The sequence below is a fragment of the Eretmochelys imbricata genome, chromosome 7 (assembly GCF_965152235.1).
Source record: "Eretmochelys imbricata isolate rEreImb1 chromosome 7, rEreImb1.hap1, whole genome shotgun sequence".
NCBI lineage: Eukaryota > Metazoa > Chordata > Testudines > Cheloniidae > Eretmochelys > Eretmochelys imbricata.
The window spans coordinates 77,494,044-77,517,510 of NC_135578.1; the positions used below are offsets into that span (position 1 = coordinate 77,494,044).

At 40.2% G+C, this 23,467-nt stretch overlaps 1 protein-coding gene across 1 annotated transcript in view; it reads left to right on the forward strand.

The window, feature by feature from the left end:
* CABCOCO1 (ciliary associated calcium binding coiled-coil 1) overlaps window positions 1-23,467 on the forward strand; it is a 63,656-nt gene that overhangs the window by 16,721 nt on the left and 23,468 nt on the right. Inside the window, exon 5 of the mRNA XM_077822683.1 lies at window positions 4,579-4,651. Coding sequence (XP_077678809.1) covers window positions 4,579-4,651 — 73 coding nt within the window. The remainder of the gene's footprint in view (window positions 1-4,578; window positions 4,652-23,467) is intronic.

Here is a 23,467-nt window from a genome sequence, read left to right on the forward strand (position 1 = left end):
GTTACCAAAAATGGCAAAGGAGGTTGGGAGGGTCAGAGTCATCTGAAGGTCAAAATTACCTAAATTAGTTCCAGATAAATTATGAGGCCTGTGTAAACACAGGCTTATATCTCACTACCAGGACATGGCAGGAATCAGAGCTGAAGTATTGCAGACAAAATGTACTGTAAATGGAATGGCAGATACTGTAGAACAAATTAGTTGTCTGTGTAATCTGTGTCTGGTGAAGAAAATTTGGAGTTTGACGCAGCTGAATTTCTTGTTTTGTTTTGTAATCTCAGTTGTCAACAAATTAAATTGAGTGGCTGAAATAGTTACATTCTGCAGTTACATTTTGTGGAGCCTGCTCAGTAAATACATTTAAGTCGCCACCATAAAGTTGCCCACAGAACTTGAGAATTCATCTACTTACATGCACAAAATTGTTTGCGCACACATAAACATACATTTGAAAGTTGTGCAAATGCATTCGGGCAAGTCTGTAGGAAAATTATTATTATTATCCAAAAGGCACAGGCAAAACACCTCTGTGCCCTCCTGATTCTGGGCAGTTCCCAGGTCTGGAGAGGCCACCAGCATAACTTGGACTGCCTTGGGATCTTGTCTAATTACAGCAGCTGATCTGGGCTGCTCTATGGGCTGCAGCACTGGTTAGAATCATAGAACCATAGAATATCAGGGTTGGAAGGGACCTCAGGAGGTCATCTAGTCCAACCCCCTGCTCAAAGCAGGACCAATCCCCAACTAAATCATCCCAGCCAGGGCTTTGTCAAGCCGGGCCTTAAAAACCTCAAAGGAAGGAGATTCCACCACCTCCCTAGGTAATGTATTCCAGTGCTTCACCACCTTCCTTGTGAAAAAGATTTTCCTAATATCCAACCTAAACCTCACCCACTGCAACTTGAGACCATTACTCCTTGTTCTGTCATCTGCTACCACTGAGAACAGTCTAGATCCATCCTCTTTGGAACCCCCTTTCAGGTAGTTGAAAGCAGCTATCAAATCCCCCCTCATTCTTCTCTTGTGACCCTCAGTGCTATGGCTTCACCCCTGACCTTCCCGTATGCCTGAACTCATGAGTGGGTCCTGGGGAAGCAACTTTTATGGCTGGCTGTCTTGCTCGGTTCCTGCAGTGGGAGAATTTTGCAGATTAAATGCTAACTGTGTTTCTGGCATTTCCAATGCCTTACTATTGCATGCCTGTGGAGAGGAACAAGAATTCTCTGCTCTCTAGAATTCTGTGAAAGAATACTTAAGCAAGATTAAACATTTTTCCTTCTAAACTAGTTACAATAAATTCTTCCATATTATTAAGAATTGTTTGTAAAATTTTTGTGGTGTTAACATTGGGAATTTCTGCTTTTCACCTGTCAGCTGTTTCTGTATTGAGAGATAGGATTGCTTCTGGTGATTTTTTTTTTTTTGGCGGGGGGGAGAAGTAGGGGGTCCTTTAACAATCTGGTCCGGAGAATTGTATTATTGAAGGCAATGTATTTTTTCAGACATTTACTATACTATACATGTATATCTTGTATAACATAGGGGAGAAGACTGAGCCCTGTGGGTCTCTGCATGTGAGTGTTTAGGAGGTGAAGTGCCTTCTGTGAATAAAGACCCAGCCATTTCAAGGTGTTTCCGTTTACAACTGCAGTTTCTTGGAGCCAGGACAGGAGTGTTTGGTGATCAGTGATACCTAATGCTGCAGGTGTGATCCAACAGGATGAGTCTGAGTGTACACCCCTTGTCTATGGACAGGAGGGTGGCTATCCATCAGCACAAATGCTCTCTCAATACCATTGTCTTGGCCTAAAGCCTGAGTGAGAGAACACTAAGCTATTAACAATTGAAACGTGGCCTTAAGAGACTGTCTTTGCTAACTTCTTTATTCCTGGCTTGGGAATGGAGTGGGAGGTTGAGATGCTGGGTAGTAATTTGTGCTCTACACAAAGTGATAGCTTCCTTAGTATTGGTTAGACAATTGTATTTTTAAGGATGGGTGGTAGATTTCCTGTTGACAATCTGTAAGTAAAGTTCCCGAGTGTTATCAACTCTTCTTTACAAACCAGGAAGGGCTGGAGTCAGAGTCACAGATAATTTATCTGATTGCTGTCTTTGCTTCCATGAGTACTACTTGTGTGAATGGGACGAACTCTTGGAAGAGAGGGTGTTGTGTTTTTGGCCTGCACTGAAGTTGACTTCTACTTTTGCTTGAACTTGCTGTGAAGTCATAATTCTGTGTTTGCCATCAGTGTGTCACAGTATTGTGAGGGATGTCAGAAATTACAGCATTACAACTTCACAGGAACAAGTACTGTAGATGAAAACATATGGATTTGTGATAAAGTCCACCTTTGATTAAATAAGTACTGTGTCTTTGATCATTTTTAGAAAAGGAGCAAGGAAAATTATTTAAAACATGTGACAGATGAGTGTATTTATATATTAAGGAAGCTATATATTTAAATATTTTAGTCCAATGTGAAAGTCCCTTTTAAGTTATTTTTGTTGTAATATTCAAAACTCCAGTGTCAATCCCTGGTCTCTGGGAGTATGTCATCTGAATTAAAATTATTGATATACTGTGTTCTCCATTTGTTTGGGGAAAACAAACCTAAACAAAGAGGTAACAATGAAATGTACCATTTCTTGTACTCTGCCACACAAGAAAAAAACCCCTAACTTATTTTTTACCAAGTTTTTCCTACTGTATGTATAGCGTAAATATAAGGTAAATTTTAATCTGGAAAAAATATTTATTTTGGAGTTTAAAATGCAATTCTAAGATGAAAAGTGACTTGTAAAAAGGAAAGGAGTACTTGTGGCACCTTAGAGGCTAACAAATTTATTTGAGCATAAGCTTTCGTGAGCTTCAGCTCACTTCATCGGATGCATTCAGTGGAAAATACAATGGGGAGATTTGTACACATAGAGAACATGAAACCATGGGTGTTACCATACACACTGTAAGAAGAGTGATCAGGTAAGGTGAGCTATTACCAGCAGGAGAGTGGGTTGAGGGGGTGGAGAAAAAACCTTTTGTAGTGATAATCAAGGTGGGCCATTTTCAGCAGTTGACAAGAACATCTGAGGAACAGTGGGGGTGGGGGGAATAAACATGGGGAAATAGTTGTACTTTGTGTAATGACCCATCCACTCCCAGTCTTTATTCAAGCCAAAGTTAATTGTATCCTGTTTGCAATTGCAGGATCACTCCAATTCAGCAGTCTCTTGTTGAGGTCTGTTTTTGAAGTTTTTTTTGTTGAAGAATTGCAACTTTTAGGTCTCTAATCGAGTGACCAAAGAGATTGAAGTGTTCTCCGACTGGTTTGTGAATGTTATAATTCTTGACGTCTGATTTGTGTCTACTTATTCTTTTACGTAGAGACTGTCCAGTTTGACCAATGTACATGGCAAAGGGGCATTGCTGGCACATGATGGCATATATCACATTGGTAGATGTGCAGGTGAACGAGCCTCTGATAGTGTGGCTGATGTGATTAGGTCCTATGATGGTGTCCCCTGAATAGATATGTGGACAGAGTTGGCAACGGGCTTTGTTGTAAGGATAGGTTCCTGGGTTAGTGGTTCTGTTGTGTGGTGTGTAGTTGCTGGTGAGTATTTGCTTCAGGTTGGGGGGCTGTCTGTAAGCAAGGACTGGCCTGTCTCCCAAGATCTGTGAGAGTGATGGGTCGTCCTTCAGGATAGGTTGTAGATCTTTGATGATGCGTTGGAGAGGTTTTTCGTTGGGGGCTGAAGGTGATGGAATAACAGAACATCACTATCCTCAGATGTTCTTGTCAACTGCTGGAAGTGGCCCACCTTGATTAGCACTACAAAAGGTGGGTTTTTTTTTTTTTCTCTCCTGCTGGTAATAGCTCACCTTACCTGATCACTCTCGTTACAGTGTGTATGGTAACACCCATTGTTTCATGTTCTCTGTGGATATACATCTCCCCACTGTATTTTTCACTGAATGCATCCGATGAAGTGAGCTGTAGCTCATGAAAGCTTATGCTCAAATAAATTTGTTAGTCTCTAAGGTGCCACAAGTACTCCTTTTCTTTCTGTGGATACAGACTAACACGGCTGCTACTCTGAAACCTGTGTGAAAAGGGCTTCATTTGCTTCTATCTTTGTTGTGTCTCAAGTTTTCCAGTTCAGTCTTTCTTGGTATACTACCAGCCTGGGATCTGAAAGTCGAGTTAGGTGCATTTTCTACTCCCGTACCATCACCAATAATAAAGATCCTGCAGGTCAAATTATGCCCTTGTAACTATTAACTTCTGAGTTATTTTTCAGAGCAGAATATTAAGCCCCAAAACTCAATTTCACAATGGTAGGGCTGATATCTCAATTGTCATATTGAGTTTATTATAACTGATATGAATCTTGTAATACCTGCAATGGCTTACACATTGTAGCTAGAATTAGAGCTCAACAAGTGTCTCTTCTTATTAGTGCTGAGGTATCTGTCACCTTGACCTAGGGAATAAGTCCTAGGGTAACAAATGTGTTTAGAATACTTCCTTTCTAAAGATTTGTGGCTGTGCTGAAGCTACGTTTTCTTTTCTTTTTCAGTTTATTTCAACACTATAAACTATATGAATATCTTTTCCACAATCCCAGGGAAGAACTTGTAATAGGCGATGAGGTAAGTAATCTATATGAATAGAACTGATTAAGCAGAATTATTTAATGCATGCCCTGTGACATCTGTTTTATAAAGCTCAAAGCAACTTTGTCAAAATTGCTGATGTGGTAACAATACAGAATAGCAGATTAAAGAATAAAAGTTAGATGCAAAGATATATGTCTCCAAAATGAGTTATGGGTTTAGAAAAATGTGGTTTTCTTGGTTACAATGTTAAATCTGTTGAATTAAAAATATCTTCAGGTACAGTTTTCAGAGTAACAGCCGTGTTAGTCTGTATTCTCAAAAAGAAAAGGAGTACTTGTGGCACCTTAGAGACTAACCAATTTATTTGAGCATAAGCTTTCGTGAGCTACAGCTCACTTCATTGGATGCATACTGTGGAAAGTGTAGAAGATCTTTTTATACACACAGAGCATGAAAAAATACCTCCCCCCACCCCACTCTCCTGCTGGTAATAGCTTATCTAAAGTGACCACTCTCCTTACAATGTGTATGATAATCAAGGTGGGCCATTTCCAGCACAAATCCAGGGTTTAACAAGAATGTCAACAATTTCCATCCCACCATCAGCCTCAGCCTGGTCCAGTCCACACAAGAGATCCCCTTCCTGGACACTACAGTGCAAATAACTGCTGAATTGGAATTCATTTGCAAATTGGATACAATTAGCTTAGGCTTGAATAGAGACTGGGAGTAGCTAAGTCATTATGCAAGGTAACCTATTTCCCCTTGTTTTTTCCTTACCCCCCCCCCCCGACATTCTTGTTAAACCCTGGATTTGTGCTGGAAATGGCCCAACTTCATTATCATACACATTGTAAGGAGAGTGATCACTTTAGATAAGCTATTACCAGCAGGAGAGTGGGGTGGGGGGAGGTATTTTTTCATGCTTTGTGTGTATAAAAAGATCTTCTACACTTTCCACAGTATGCATCCGATGAAGTGAGCTGTAGCTCACGAAAGCTTATGCTCAAATAAATTGGTTAGTCTCTAAGGTGCCACAAGTACTCCTTTTCTTTTCATGTACAGTATTTATAATAATCTTCAGGATTTTAATTAGAGAATGCATGACTCCACTTTAAAATCAGTACTCAAATCAGAAAAGGTTACGTGCAGTAACTCCACGATGACCACAGTTCTAGAATACCTAGGCCCATTATTTTTAATGGCAGCTGTCAACAGATAATTATATTGATTGTATAGGAACATTTTAATTAGACATGCAAGACTTCTAAGGCACTCAGGTAACAATGGGTAATTGTGTTGATAATCTTTGTCACATATATCTTAATTTTTATGCGTGTGCACGGATACGTTGATCAAAAATGCATTGACTCAAGATTTAGCCTTTAATCAAATGTTCAGGTTCATCTGTTTTTCTGCTTGACTCTACTAATTGAGGATATATTTCACAATAGATTGAAAAGGTTTTATGCTTTCACTTTATGAGAGGAGGCAATCAGTTGTTTTGCTAAAAAAAAGGGTTGAATTTTAGCTTATAAATATTAATGGAAATAAATTAAAGGGAAAAAAATATTCAGTATTTTTCCTTTACGCTTGAAGCTGGCAGTTTGTGTTTACAAATGGTACTATCCAATTTCTTCTATGTTTCTTCTGACTGGCTTAATAAAACATATGAAAGGTTTGTTTCTTGAAGCAGTCATTAGCATTTTAGAAAATACTACATTTTACCTGTAACAATGCAGCAGGGCATGTTATCATTCATTGATTGAGGTGAATCCTGGCTCCACTGAAATCACGGCAAAACTCCCATTAACTTCAATAGAATCAGGATTTCACCCTCAGTCTTTATGTTGTTTTATTTTTTCAGTGTTAGCTAATCAGATGAATGGTTGGCTAACACTTGCATACTGGCAAAATTATTTTTAAAAAGTGAAGCTTCAGTTAAGAAATCGTTTCACCCATACATTTTGTAATTTATGAGGTATATTACATTTTTAGTGTATTATAAATTAATTGAAAATCTTTTAAAATTGTTTTTATGTAAAGCTCATTTCTGAATGGCTAAAATCAATTATCTGAGTCAGAATGCAGCTTTTCAGTAATGGAACAGTAAATAAATGTCAACTAAACCAATGTCTACCAGCCAAAATGACACCATCTTCCTTATTAATCATTTGGTGCACTAGGGATGAAAACACTGGAAAAGAACACTGTCATGAATGAATGTCACCCAATTTGCCCTGGCATTTATCTAGCATCAGGACACACTTATCCTGTGACATTCAAATCCCTCCTTAAAATAAACTTATGATTTGAAACATTCCAGTGGTGATCCTCCATAGCAACAAATCTAATTTACAAAAATTCCACCACAACAAAAATTTGCACCAGTTTTGAACTTGGAACTTCCTCCAATCATCTGGTGTATTATGCACCCGCCTGTCTGTCTCTTTTAGATGGTAAGGCCCTGTCGCAATACTTATCTGATCTTCTTTGTATTGTACAGCTCCGACCACACTTTAGTGCTTAATAAATACTGATAGTTATATATTGTTTTCTTTGCTTTCTTACACTCACTCTAATAAGCTATAATTTAAAGCTTTCCAGATATTCAATAAAGTAATTTTCTCTAAAAGCAAATATCTAAGATTTTGCATGCACATGCCTGTGATGGGAATCAGACCCATTATATGACTGAAGGTCTCTGCTTTCAACAAGATTTCATTTCCAGATTTTATCTGGCAAGCAAAGCATTACCTAGTGCCCCATGTCCCTGCAGTCCCTTAAACAACCAGCTGGGCTGTCTGCCTACATTAATATTGCCAACAGGCACAATCATGCCTCAAGCCTATTGGGCTCTAACAATAAGAGCCCCACTCAAAGCTCATCCCCCGTATAAGGCGTACAAGCCCTCCTGATGGAGGTGCCCCGTAATGAGCTCTGTCTCCAGCAATGCTAGTCTGAACTTGAGTTTAGTATTTGGGGCTAAAACAATTTCCTTACTGAAGAGTTGTGACAAATGTGGAAGAGGGCAAGCAGTCTGAAGCTCTCCCATCCACATAAGTGTTCTCTCCAAAATGGGGGAATCACTAAAACATATGCACCGCTACCCTCAACTGGATAGAATCAGGTGGTCTCAGTTTTGTTTTATAAGCCCTCTGCTGCTAGCAGCTGATGGAAGAGTCTCTTCTTTTGGAGCTAGAGGATCTAGGTTCTGTCTTTGGAGCTGCTGCGAGGTTCTGAATGGCGATGGTGTGCACAATGCTGATAACCATGACACGGCTAGGGGCATATGAATTAGTTACCGTTATCCCCATTTTACAAATGTAGAAACTGAGATAAATCAGTTAAGTGACTTGCTTCACATCACACACCATGTCAGAGTTGGGAACAGTACCTATATTGCCTGACTAAAAGTCTAGTGTTCTAACCCCAACACATGCTTCCTCAAAAGAGACATCATTACAACAGATCAGAACTGGGAGAATTTTATAACAGAGATCCTTTTAGGGAAATTGGACTACTGAAGTTTATTTTTCTCTAATGCAAACAACCGTACAGTATTCTCAGTCAGATTGCTTTTCTGATCTTTCACTGCAGTTATTGCTAAATGACCATGTTACTACTTGTGTAGAACCCATCAAGCTAGAAATGGAAAATGAATCAAGGTGGTTAGATTATTCATACATTATCACTGGTCATGCCAATTAACAGAATTTCAGTTACATAAATACAACTCATAATCAGTGGTCCCACATGGTCCGACTAATATTATAATATAATATAATTATAATATACTGTAGTTTTATAAAAAACTACACTTTAACTCTTTAAAGGGCAGACTACATTTGGTGGTTTATTTTAAAAAACACTGATTATAATATGTTTTTGTTCTATATTTTCACTTCAGCTAAAGTATTTTGAATAATATTGGCTGAGATGCTTATGTTGCATAAGAATAAAAGGTCAAAACTGAAAAACGAATGGTATGTTTGGTAAGGTAATAAAACACACAGCATGCGTCTAACCACATTTGGTGACTTTAAACTTGCCTGTCCAATTGTCAACCCCATTACTTCTCCTTCACTCCAGCTCTACAAGGACTGAAAAATTGGATATACATGTATATCTTTTGATAAACATGACAGTACAAGAATTACAGAGGGATATAAACGTACGGGATAGTTGTGTAAATCCCTTCCATTTTTGTTTTTAACAAGTATATGGATGTTCCCCTTATAAACAGTATTCTTGTTGTAAGGTACCTTCCCCTTTTGGGTATAGAAAGAGGCTCTAATAAGAAAATGGGTCAAATCCTTGGCTGAGGAAAATCAGCATAGCTCCATTGATGTCAACAAACTCAAAATGACAGCACTATGAATTTTCTGGACTTGATATTTAAAAGATTTCGGCATGTAAATATGAGTTTAATTTGTGTGTACAATTGCTGCATAAATTATTTGCAAAGTAGTTTCCCAGTGCTGCAGTGAGAACTTATGGTGCAGATTGTTGTGCCCTACAGAGCTCATTGCAGTATCAGAGCCTAGGTGTGCAAATACAAAACTTACACTCTGAACTAACCTACCACCTTTAACTTCAAGATTTTCATTGTTATTGTTTTCCCCGTACCAAGTCCAGAGATTTCACTATCTAGTTTGTGATTTAATGTACTTATATTAGACTGCAAATTCAGAGAGAGCAAGTGGGGTACCAGACTAAATTTTGATGTACAGGGATTCTGTGGAACAGTTCCCATTAACACATGTCAAATCTCATAAAGATTTAAATTGTTAATACATGAATTGCATAGAAGTTTTTATTATTTTCTATTTTGGTCTTCAGTTAATTTATTTTACTTCGATAGGATGATATATTACAGAATGTCTTTAATATTTTTCCACAACATTTACAAATTGTACTTTACACAGTACATGTTTTTGCTGGTCTCGGTACTGTATATTTGGATGGAATGAGTCTAAAGTCTTTTGGATGATGTCTGTTTTGAAACATTTCCGAATAAAAATAATGTGGTTGGTAAATCTAGTTTTATTCCTAGCTGCTCTAGCCAGCATGATGGAGTAATCTGCTATTTTATGGTCCAGATGACTAGCTAAGTTTCACTTCTTGAAGTAATACTATATGATATCATTTTCTTTAAAGATGTCATAGTGGATCAGGTTGCAATAACAATATTTAAAATTAAATTTAATGGCAGTGCACATTTAATATTATAGCAGTTGCTAGATATCACCCAGTACAGTTAGAGTTTCAGAACAATTTCCATGATAATGTCCTTTTTCTGTGCGTTCGTAACTTGCAGAAACATTAAGCTTCTGGGGCTGAAATTATCTAAGGTTGCTCTCTACCCAAATGTGATTTTTTTTTTAAAAAGTTTGAACTATATCTTTTCTATGTTTGAGTTTGGGGACAAAGAAGGGGAATATACTATTTATATTGTAAAAACTTCTACTACAAATTTTTTAGACAAGGGTACTCTAAAGGAGCTGAAGTATGAAACTCGATATTGACATAATCATCATAGAACTGGTGCCTCTTGGTTGGGATGAAAAATGGTTTTGATTAATGAATTCTGATATTTTGAACTGAAGAGTTGCACACATTTACATGCTAAACCTGTATATTAGACAATTTCCTTAAGCATATGGAACATGTCTGCACTTCCCCACAGTTTGGAGTGCTAGACTTTGAATAGCAGTGCACACCAAAGTGTTGCACTCTAACTCCCCTGCATGGATGCTGTGGGTGTGAATGAAAGGGTTCCTAGTTTGCATTAATGTAGTCCCCTCCAAACAGGACTACATCAGTGTGCAGTAGGAACCTTTAAGTTTGCACCATCAGTATCCACACAGGGGAGTTACAGCACAGCACTTGGAAGCAGACTGTTATTCACACCTCCGTAGTCTGAACCAACCAGACAGCGTTGACCTGCCCTTAGGTTCACACTTAGAGGCACAGTGATTAGCTAGTTAAGTGCACACTTTTCAAAGCTTGCTGTCTTTCTTTAAATGTTCATGTTTTTACTTGGCTTTGTTTTGTAGGTATCACTTTAGCCAAAACATCAAAGCAAATTGAAGAAAGTACATTCAGTAGTTTTACTGTACTACTATGATTGTTTAAAACTAGGTAGCACACTTTGTAGCTTGTGTAAGCGGAGCTTATTGTACGTTCTGCGTGTCCTTGCATTCCTCCATTCTCCACCACAGACACCCTGTTTGCAACCCCCTGTTTTAAGTACTCCCTGCAACTCCAGTTAACCTCCTCTCTGCTAGGGTCTCTGTGTGCCCCCCATCCAGGGTCTCGCGTATCAGGGTCTCCTCTTCTCCCCATACCAGCAGCTCTGGATACACGCTCATCCCACCTTTCCCCAAGCCCTCCATTCCCTTCCATGGCAGGATCTGTGTGGGCTCCTCTACTCCTCTTCCCTCCCGGGTAGGGGCTCTCTGTGCCTCCCCCTTCCCTGTTACCAGGTTGCTCCAGTCTCCCCTCACGAGGAGGTTATATGTTCCCCCTCCATCATGGCAGGGGATCTGTATGCATCCCATTCCTCTTTTCCCCAACCTTCCCTCCTTCTTCCCATATCAGGATATCCCAATCTCTCCCTCAGACAGAGGTACGGTGTGCCCCACATTCCCTCCTTCCCTGCCATGTCAGGGGTTCTGTGTTCCCATCTGCCTCCATCACTATGGTCTCCATTCTGTCTCCCATACAAAGGGTTCTTTGTGCCCCCTTCCCCCTATTCCAGGGTGTCATAAATATAAAGGGAAGGGTAAACCCCTTTGAAATCCCTCCTGGCCAGGGGAAAGCTCCTCTCACCTGTAAAGGGTTAAGAAGCTAAAGGTAACCTCGCTGGCACCTGACCAAAATGACCAATGGGGAGACAAGATACTTTCAAAAGCTGGGAGGAGGGAGAGAAACAAAGGGTCTGTGTCTGTCTGTATGCTGGTCTTGGCCAGGGATAGACCAGGAATGGAGTCTTAGAACTTTTAGTAAGTAATCTAGCTAGGTATGTGTTAGATTATGATTTCTTTAAACGGCTGAGAAAAGAATTGTGCTGAATAGAATAACTATTTCTGTCTGTGTATCTTTTTTGTAACTTAAGGTTTTGCCTAGAGGGGTTCTCTATGTTTTTGAATCTAATTACCCTGTAAGATATCTACCATCCTGATTTTACAGGGGGGATTTCTTTATTTCTATTTACTTCTATTTTTTATTAAAAGTCTTCTTGTAAAAAACTGAATGCTTTTTCATTGTTCTCAGATCCAAGGGTCTGGGTCTGTAGTCACCTAGGCAAATTGGTGAGGCTTTTTACCAAACCTTGTCCAGGAAGTGGGGTGCAAGGTTTTGGGAAGTATTTTGGGGGGAAGGACGTGTCCAAACAGCTCTTCCCCAGTAACCAGTATCAGTTTGGTGGTGGTAGCGGCCAGTCCAAGGACAACGGGTAGAATATTTTGTACCTTGGGGAAGTTTTGACCTAAGCTGGTAAAGATAAGCTTAGGAGGTTTTTCATGCAGGTCCCCACATCTGTACCCTAGAGTTCAGAGTGGGGGAGGAACCTTGACACAGGGTTTCCCATTCTCTCTCACCCCCATGCTGGGGTGTGCACACACCCCTTTTCCCCTTCTCACCATTTCCTCTTCTCTGCCCCCTCCCCCCATTATTATTTTTTCTGTCTGAGAGAGAAATCATTCCATGTGTCAGCATGTTTACCTCTATTGGAAGGAGAAGCAGTGATTGATATAAGGGATATGCTGGAAGGTGTTAATGGCTGGCATCAACTGGTTAATTGATCTATATATAATTGCAGAGGTGCTTGAGGCTATGGCTGTGTTAAAGAGCTAACAGGGGCTTCATGTGGCCACTGTCACTCTTCCAGTTTTCTGATTTTTCTCCAAATCAGTATGGGTTCTGGCCATTGATGCCTAAAACATTCCCTGAAATTTTGGAATTGATCAAATGAGGCATTTAAAAGTTATTAAGTTACTGACAGAGAAATACTGTTGAGTTTAGTGTAAGCCCTTCACAAGCTTGGCAGTACTTTGTTGACCAGGAGACCTCTCCAATGGTGAAGCCAAGTAGCTCGGGGTAGAGTGATTGGGTATGAATTTTGTTTGCTTCTCTAGTGTTTCTGAATAGGTTACTTTGTCTGTATCCTTTGGGCATTCTTAATGGCTTTCTTGACTAGTTCTGTAATTAAATAGAGCTGCGCAGGGGACTGTAATTACCTTTTGCGGAGGTGCTCCACCCACTGCTAATTATTTTTCATATACTAGTCAAGTAAAACAACAAAAACTCCTAAAAAATACAGAGGGACCCAGTCATAAATATAAAGGGAAGGGTAAACACCTTTAAATCCTCCCTGGTCAGAGGAAAAACCCTTTCACCTGTAAAGGGTTAAGAAGCTAGGATAACCTCGCTGGCACATGATCACAATGACCAATGAGGAGACAAGATACTTTCAAAGCTGGAGGCGGGGATAAACAAAGGGTTCGCTCTGTCTGTGTGATGCTTTTGCTGGGACCAGAGCAGGAATGCAGGTCAGAACTCCTGTAAAAAGTCAGTAAGCAATCTAGTTAGATTCTGTTTTGTTTAAATGGCTGATAAAATAAGTTGTGCTGAATGGAATGTATATTCCTGTTTTTGTGTCTTTTTGTAACTTAAGGTTTTGCCTAGAGGGATTCTCTATGTTTTGAATCTGATTACCCTGTAAGGTATTTATCATCCTGATTTTACAGAGGTGATTCTTTTACTTTTTCTTCAATTAAAATTCTTCTTTTAAGAACCTGATTGCTTTTCATTGTTCTTAAGATCCAAGGGTTTGGACCTGTGTTCACCTATGCAAATTGCTGAGGATTTTTATCCAGCCTTCCCCAGGAAAGGGGGTGTAGTGCTTGGGGGATATTTTTTGGGGGGGGAGATGTTTCCAAGTGGGCACTTCCCCTGTTCTTTATGTAACACTTTGGTGGAGGCAGTGTTTAACCTAAGCTGGTAAGAATAAGCTTAGGGGGTCTTTCATGCAGGTCCCCACATCTGTACCCTACAGTTCAGAGTGGGGAAGGAACCTTGATAGACCCATTCAGGAGGAGGTGGGAGACAAGGCTTCCAGGTTATTGGCTCCCCACTAGCCTGCCTGCTGAAGAGGCAAGCAGATGAGCTATGAGAAAACCAGACAGGTTTCAAAATCCGCCTGGTTTCTAGCAGAATGTCATGAAAATCGAACCATTCCTGTGAAACATTTCACTTTGGATGAATCAGCAAATTCTGACAAAAAATGTTTTGTCAACATTTTTCCAACCAGCTGTAAAAAAAAAAAAAAGAAAAAAAGAAAAGGAAATAGTGAGGAATCTGTCAAAAAGACCAGAAACATCTTATTTGAATAATTCAGTGTCCTTAATGTAGAATAAGACATCAGTATTCAGTTAAAATGCCTCAGCAAGGACAGTGTGGATGAACAAATCATATCCTCTTGAACAGTCTTTCACATTTAGGTCACCAGTTCAAATTTTGCCCAAGTTGTTTAGTGATTGACAGTTGATACCATCTGCTGGCTATTTGGCATCCAGTGTGATATCATTTGGTGGTTACAGTCCAATCTGCAAGGCCAAGTGTTTACATTGCAGATATCACCACCACAGTTGTTGCTAATTGGCAATTAGACCTAGGCAATTATTGCACACAAAGATTAATGAACATTTGTTGTAATGGACGTCATGAATTTGTGTAACTGCTTTTGTGACTACCATTTACTCGCTTTTTGTGTGAATTTGTGCAACAAAAATTGTGTTCACAAAAATGTTTCTGGAACTGTAAAGTGTTGTGGTTATTCATGCAAATGCATCTTCACATGTGAATATCCATATGACATGTTTACAAAGCCATCTTGAAATCTCATTGTGAGTTAGTTGCGAATAGAGAGCTTGACCTTATTCACTAGACAATATTGTTTTTTTTTAACTATAAGTGATTTTTAGCTGTGGATATATTGTCATCTCTGACAACCTTTACCCCACTTAGCTATTAAGAAGAGTTAACAGTTAATTTCATATTTAAAGTACTAATAAGATCTCGGTAATGAAGATAGTTTTTGCTGCCCTCTTAAAATCCTCCAGAAAGTTCAGCGTGTCCTCTAAATTTCACCTTAATATGTATATGTGGTCATTTGTTACAATGGAGAGTATCTGTACCTAACATTGGATCTACAATCTTTAAGCATTTAATTGATATAATGTTATTTTGATTGCCTATCTCTTGTTTGTAAACTAATCAAAACTCATAACATTATTTAAATAGTTATCATACTTGAATTTTGTATGGTATGTTCAGTTGATATATGTAGTAACTTCAGTGATGAGCTGCCAAAATCTTAACAACTGGTTCCCTCTTCACCCCATGAGGGGTCATTGCCCACCCCCGCCCTCCGGGACTCCTGCCCCATCCAACCCCCCGCATTCCTTTACATTCCCCCCCCCAGGACCTCTGCCCCATCCACCCCCCTCCCCTGTCCCCTGACTGCCCCCAGAACTGGGCAGGAGGGTCTCGTGGGCCACCGTAGTGGGTGCCCACCACCCCTAAGAGCCAGAGGGACCTGCCAGGGGGCGAGGTGGGGAATCCGGCGGTGCTTACCTGGGGCAGCTCCCATTCTGGCTCCTAGGGGTGGGGGAGCATAGCTATGGGGGGAGCGCCCACTCCCCCCACTGATCACATAAAAAATGGTGCCTTAGGTGCTGACTCCATGGGTGCTCTGGGGCTGGAGCACCCACAGGGAAAATTTGGTGGGAGCAGAGCACCCACCAGCAGCTCCCCGCCCTGCACCCGGCCCCAGCTCACCTCCACCACAAACGCACCCCCTCCCCAGGCTTCGTGCAAATCAGCTGTTCAATGGGAAGCCTGGGGGGAGGGCTGAGAAGCAGGCGGCGGCTTCCTGCTCAGGCCGAGGGTGGTGGAGCTGAGCTGGGGCAGGGAGCGGTTCCCCTGTGTGCCCTCCCCCCTCCCCGGTTACCTGCTGCGGCACGGGCGGCCCTCCTCACACACACACACACCCCGCCCCAGCTCACTTTCGCCTCCCTGGGCCTGTGTGTGAAGCCGCCACCTGCTTCTCAGCCCGCCCCGGCTTCCCGCGTGAACAGCTGATTCGCTGGAAGCTGGGGTGGGGGCGGAGAAGCAGAGCGGGCCGGTGCGTTCATGGGAGGAGGCAGAGCAGAGGTAAGCTGGGGCTGGGCGTGGGGCGGGGAGCTGCCGGTGGGCGCTCTGCCCCCACCAAATTTTCCCCTTGGGTGCTCCAGCCCTGGACCACCCATGGAGTTGGCGCCTAAGACGCCACTTTGGGACGGTTAAATTTAGAAGCCCTTTTAGAACCTGTTGTCCCTCGCGGAACAACCGGTTCTAAAAGGGCTTCTAAATTCAACAACCGGTTCTAGCGAACCGGTGCAAACTGGCTCCAGCTCACCACTGAGTAACTTGGGTTTATACATAAACCTTAGCAATGAAAATAGTTTTAAATTTCAATAAAAAGATAATAAGTATAATGAGGATATAGAATATTAATGTGAACTATGCATTTATCTTAAAAATAAGAGCCTTCAAAGTTAAACAGTTGTGGTCTGTTAACAATCTAGATTGTTGGCAAGTTTTTAAACTCACTAATCAAAACATAAAAAGACAAAGGAAACTTTTTTTTTTACAATGCAAGAATCCTGAACAAATTTCAAATCCACTTCACTTAACCCTGTTTAAAATTTTGCTTTAGAAGGATACATTTATTCTTTCTCTCACTGGGGAGATGAATTTTATAGATAGGGCAGTGAGCTCTGAATAGGGACTGACTTTTCCATCTTTGTTATAATTTATGTGTTCTGTTTGTTCAGATGGCATTTTTGATGGTATTCTAATTATGAACTTTTCAAATTATTTCATGTAATTTTGTTTAGAGATAAGAACTTAATTGATATTTTAGCTAAGCTTGAAAATGGCAATTTTTTGTGTTGGATTGCATTTTTTACCAATTTACAGATATGCAGACTTTTTAAAGGTCTAATTATGTATATGGAAAAAATAAAGAAAGCAGTGCTTTATCTGGACCTTTGAACTTCAAATATTTTCACTTTCTGTATTTTTAATTAAATTAGTCAACCTGCCAAAATATACCTGTGCAATGTTGTTTATACACCATTTGAGTCTCGCTTAACCATTTAAACTAAATGGTTTAAAAATGGGACATAAATAGTGCATAATTTTTGTATGGACTGTCTGCATGAGAGGGACTTTCACCAATAGTGCTCAGTCACAGGCCCCCATGTATCAAAAGATGGAGGCACATAAGTCCAGATAGGCAGTCTGAATGCACTGTGCACCCAGTGTGCAAAGAAGAGGGAACCTGTACCATTAATACAACAGGGAGCTGTCAGGCTGCCCAAGGAGGGAAATTCATATGCATGAGCTCTCTGCCCTATGCACGTCCCCAAACAGAGTGTTTGGCCAAGAACAACATGGGAAGTAGCCTTAGAGCTGTAGTAACCCAAGAGTAGCTCTTTTGATTGGAGGGGAAAGGACTGGGTCCATATTCTTTCATTATTGAGAAAAAATTGATTTTTCAAGGTGGTGGTGATAGTGAACTTTGGCTTTTGGACTCTCTATTCTTGGCTCATACCTCTCCGCCATTGTCATGGAGGTTGGGTTATATCAGCCCATTGGCCCTGGCTTGGTCTTAGTTGAGGTCCATTTCAGAACTGTCAGCAAACATGCCTAATTTCCGGCTTTGGGCATTTCTCTTACATTTACAGGACTGCCTGCAAAATCTCAGAGCTTCTAGTGTGGTCATAGGTACCACGCTCATGAAAGTGGCATGTAATAGATAAAAGGAGGATGAGAGTCGGGTCTTTGAAGGCAGGCTGAAAAGAAGACAGCTCTTGGATCCTTGAACTCCAGTGTTGTCAGAATACACTTAAAGTAGCAAGGAGATTATTTTCCTGATTTACCCTTTTTCAGTTTCCCATTGTGCTGTGGGCATATAAGGTTGTTCAGCTGAGGAACCCTATTCAGTTTCTCCTCGACTGACTTATAACTCACTAGGGAAGAATCTTCTTACCCACTGGAATGTCATTCAGTGTCTCCCCTTACACCATTCTCTGGTACTTGATGCCCTTGTATGCAGCAATGGGTACAATCTTTTACTCTGACCCTGGGATGGGGAGGTGTTGAGTGGCTGTGTAAGCATTATGTGGCCTCCTTGATGCTGCTTTTGCACTCAAGATCTGCTTTATTTGTGACTGCAGAGCCTAGATAGCCTGTACAGCTTCTGGAGGCTCCATGCCATAGATGGTGTTGGCCAAAGATTGGACTACACCCTGTCCTGAATGTGTCCATTTAAATTCTAGTAACATTTATCCTGTAACATTCAGTTTTGTGTTGCATGCTGGTCCTGCTCACCTTTGTGGCAGATTATGCACTAACCCCCCACCCCCCTATAATATTGAGAAAATATGCCATAGGCATAATGTTGACACTTTTACAACACACTTTTTAGGGCCCACATTTTTTACACTCTTTATTTATACAAGTATCCTATTTCCACCACTTCAGATATCCTGTAGGTGTCAAGAGTTTCATTGGCTTTCTATTCTGCTGAAAGAGCACTGCCTGCTGTATACCATGGTAGTGGGTCAGTGGTCTATTTGAATGCGGGTTGCAAATATAGAATGGGAATTTCTTTTTGAACTACACAGTATAAGGCATAATAGCATAATTCTTAAGCGATAGATGTGTAGATTACAGAGTATTCAACTTCCTCTGAGGTAAGACAATCCAAATGTGGTTTTAGACTTTTGAAAGTATTCTACGCTGAGTTTTGGATTGGCAAAACTTCCAGCAGTTTTGGACACTGGGCAGTTGGAATTCATGACTGTGTCTCATAGACTTTAAGTCATTTAATATATTTTATGTGTTGTGCATACAGGTTTGGAGGTATTGACATGTGCACCATTGAAAATGTACTTAGACTCTATATTAATTAGGTGTTGCCTCTTGTTTCATTTAAAAAAAAAGGGGGGAGTTGGTGTGAAAGGGTCACTTCTTAATTCTTTTCAGAGTAGCAGCTGTGTTAGTCTGTATCCGCAAAAAGAAAAGGAGTACTTGTGGCACCTTAGAGACTAACAAATTTGTTAGTCTCTAAGGTGCCACAAGTACTCCTTTTCTTCTTAATTCTTATTATAGTTCTTTGAATATCTGCGGAATACTCTCACATTTTTTCTCACATAGAATTCTTTTAGTATTCATGATGTCCATTTATCATTTTAATCTTTATCTGTTACATATTCAGGCCCATTAATGATCCTTCTTTGTTCTAACAAAGACATTTTGCTAGCTTTTGTGTTCTCCACGAGTTAGGAATTAGTTGAAGGTTTACCTTTGGAAAAATGCTAAATTACCTGTAATTATGTAACTTCAAAGGAAGTATTTAATGTAGTTTTACTCCGAACCATTCTCGTTATTGGAGATTATATATATGTATTATTTTTTAGTATTATTATTGTCCCTGCTGGCCCAGGTTAAAAGCAACTGATGGCTGGAGGAGAAGTTGCTCTTTTTTTTTTTTGGACTCTCTTACCAGAGGTGCACTGTAGTGCCCTCATGTGGGAGTTCTAAAAACATAATTACATTCCAGTCTCTCTGAGAATGGGAGCTCTGAGGCAAATCCTGTTCACACTACTCATGAGAATAGTTCCCAAAAGGATTTTACCTTTTGTCCTTTTCTGCTGCACTTACAAACAAAACTATCTGAATTACTACTGAAATGTAAAATAATCCCCTTTTCATTGGCGCCCTGAAATAGCAAAACCCAATGAGAGAGGTTAAAAACAGAATCTTAGTCTTATCTTTGCATTTCTTAGCTTCTGCTGGTGTAACTCAAATTCCTGCTGTTATTAATGGTATTTGTATTGTCCAGTATTTAATAGTCTCTCCTTGTTCTGATCAGACCCAAATTAAATGGTAAGTAATAAAGGGAAAAGGGTACACAATCAAATTACTAGAAGTAACTGGTCGGCCCAAGCATTGCTAGAGCTATGTAATGGGTTGGGGGGCAAAACAGGGCTTTGGGGTCAGTCATCAAGTTCATAGCCTTTAGAACTGACAATGAAAACACATAGCTACTTTCTTTCTGTGAATTTAAATGACGAATTATTGTATATATTGAATATCAGAGCAACAGAAAAATCATACACCATGGATAGACTTTATTAATTTCAAACACAGATGACAGACATTAGACAAGCTTAGAAGTCTGACAGACTAAGAGTCTTGGTGTTTGACTAGTGCAAGAGAAAATGAGACGTCGTCTTTTTGTAGATTATTTTTCTCCTTCATAGTACAGTGTACATTAAATAAACTAATACATATGAAACATACACATTAGAATAAAATTTAAAAGTCTGGAATAATGTAACTTATTTGGAGAAAAGATTTCAGAAGGGTGGTACAAGAAATACAGCCCCTAAGACCTAGCATATCAAATATAATAAAATGGGGGAAACTGGATTGCTCAGGGAATTAATGATGAGATTATAGGGTCTTTCTCTGTTTAGTCACCATTTTGAATATGGAGTAATTGTTCAGCAGACTATGTGAAATGTGTTGGTTTCTACCTACTTTCTAATAAACAAAGGTCATTTAAAAAAAAATCCTGCTCTGACCAATTTGCTAACGAACAATGAAATTTGGAAACACAGGAATTGCTTGATCATGATGGTGCCTCCAAGATCAGTCTGTACAGGACAAGTGAACTTTTTTCCCCTAATTCCCCCTGTACTCTTCCCACATGTTGTGGGTGGGAGCACAGAAGGGTTAGTGTGAATATTAACTAAACACCTCATACGGTGTGACATTTACCCACGTGCACAGGACCCACATAAGACTATGCAGGGGATAGGGAAAGGACTGCTGCACCTTCTGGGCATCAGTTAAGGGTGTCTCTGTAGCAGCTCCGCTAAGGGTCGCATAGTTGGGGGGGGGGGAGGGGAGAGAGAGAGGAACCGGACTCTGGAGGGTCTCCTGGAGACCCCGTGGGCCCAAACCCCTGCATGCTGTTCCTCATAGACTGGAAGGAAGAGTGGCTGTGCAGGGTTTGGGTGAATTCTATCTTGCTCTGCCTGGTTTAGCATGCTGCACAAAGCCCAAATTACACAGGATTTGTATGGGGAGGGATGAATTTCACCCACTATTACAGCTATTTGGGAAAACTGTTGAGTATTCCCCCTCATTCCCATTGACTAGTATCTCACCCCATGAGTAGTCCCAACAATGTCAGTGGATGTTTGCAGAGTAAATTACTGTACTAACATTGTGAGTAAAGGTAGCAAAATCAGGCCCCACTTTAGAATCCTTACAGATAATTTAAACACAAGGATGATCTCACAAGAATGCAAAGATCCCTAGTTTATAGTCTCTCAAAATGCTAGTGCAGCTTTTTGCTCCGGATAGGAGAAAGTGGTGGTGTAGTTTATCTTTATAGATCAGTCCTGAAGAACACCTCATATTCCAGACATTTTTTACCAATTTTTATTGTTTATTTACAGCTGTGACAGAGTGGCTTGCCCCTTAAGTTTTGGAGGCCTAGGGCCAGCGAGCACTGATTACTAAGGAGGCACATCTGGGAGAGAGGAGACGATTTCCCCCATAAATATCAGCAGGAAGCTGCATGGAGAGGGGGAAGCATAGGATACTGTGGGGAGTGAGAGAGGCTCCTACAGGAAAACCCTGAAAACCAAGGGGATTTAGGGGCTGGAGCTCAGAGGGCAGAGGCTGCTGTGGGAAACCTGACTGGGTTTGGGCCTGGAGGCCAGTACCAGAAGGCTGAGCTCCACCTAGGAAGAACTGGGAGGATGGGCTGTGAGAGCACACTGGAACGGAAGAAGACACCAGAACTAAATATTGACTTTTTGGTGGTTATGGATTTTCTTGTGGGACCCTGAAGATTAAATTCTGTTTTTGTTATTAAGCCAGCCACTGGCAGGTGTGGTAGTAACCGAGAGACAAGCCTTTCTGCAGTTCTTAAGGAAACCTGAAGTGGGGAGAAACAGAGGCAGGATGCTGCTGAGTGACCTCTGGCCATGCGGTGGTGCTCAGTAAACAGTAACCCCATTACATCAACATTAAATTAAGGTAACAGTGATATTTAGTTTTCAACATTAAAAGAATGTTGCAGTAGCATTTATAGTAGAAACTATATTTGTTAGTATACATATGTAGCGTTTAAATTCTTTTTGGATAGACTAAAGTAAATTTCAAGTAATGGCAAATAAATTTAAATAACAGAGCCGTAATTAAAGACTTTCATGCCTTTGAAAATATTTTAGCCCTGATTTTTTCTTTCCCCGCCCCCTTATTTTTACTGGCTTTAATTATCCATGATCAAGGGAGCAGGCGTATACAGCTATTGCAATATTTTCTAAAACAGAACAGTGCCAGAATGAAATATTTGTCTGTGTACATTTGCCAACTTGTTTTCATTCTTTTCCTCCGCCCGCTCCTTCCCCCCACTCCTTATATTCTGGGAGGGACTGCCGGTTGGTGCACTGGATCAAGGACAGTGCAAAATTAGTACAGCAGGAAACTTTGAGATGTTTAAATAACTTTTGCAATAGAAGTAGGTTTTTAACTAATTTCAGAGTGAAGATACTATATTTCCAAACTATTGTAAAACTGAGACGGGGAGCTGGATGCCAGTGTTAACAAAAATAGAATTCACCAAATTCTTTATGGCTGTTTAACCTCTGTTCCTTTAATCATATGCACAGCAGGGAAAAGGGATGTGCTAAAACAATATGATATGTATAAAGCAGCGGACATTTTTAGCTACAAACCGCACTGCCAGTTGGAAGCAAACAATAAGGCCAAATTTATTTAATTTTTTAATGAATTTTGAGCTAAGTGGTCCTTTTAATTACATTAATCAGGCAGGCTTCCACATTGCAAGCCTTAGGGCTAGAAGTACAATTTAAATCCTTTGTACTAATATGTCAAAACTTTGAAATAGATTAAATGGTTTAACATTTGCTTGATTTATATTTCACTAACACACAATTTTTATAATTCAGCTTTTATCACTGCAGTGTGCTGCCATGACAAAATAAAGACTACAGTAGTTTTGCATAAGTGTTTATATAATACATGAGATGTGTATAAAACTGGACCAGTATAGGGGACTGGATTACTCAGGGGATTAATATTGATCTAGAGCCTTTCACCTCAAGTCACTGGTTCAAGCCCAGATGAGTAGTGATTGAAAGTTATTGAAGTCTGAAGCTGTTTGGCAACCTATGCAAAATGAATGTGTGGTGTCAGTCAAGATTGGTAAAAGATACAACCAGTCTAGTAGCAGAAAGGAGGCGGAACAGAGAAATGGAAGACTAGTATCTTTGTCTCTGTCCCCTCACCTTGAAATCCTAAGTGGCTATACTCTTTTTAGATATGGTCTCATCAGATTTCATAGCTAGGTAAGATTAAGTTGGGTCAATACTTGGTTGGAAATATTCCAACCCTCCCCCCCCCTCAGGTGTTGTAGAAAATGATTGGTAACAAAATAAATAGTGAACCAATGCCATGATTTGGTGGTGGTAGGCATTGCATGGCAGGATCTGTTCGAGAAGATATAAAACTGATGGCTGACCACTTATCATTAGCTCAAGGACACAAATCACAACAGTAAGTGTTAACCACAATGTCATCCTGCTATATTCCAAATGTTTAATTACAGCCTTCCTACAGTAATTCTTCTGTAAATTCAACTGGTAGAGGTAGGTATTCACTCTCTCTTCATCTCTCTTGATAAAATTAACA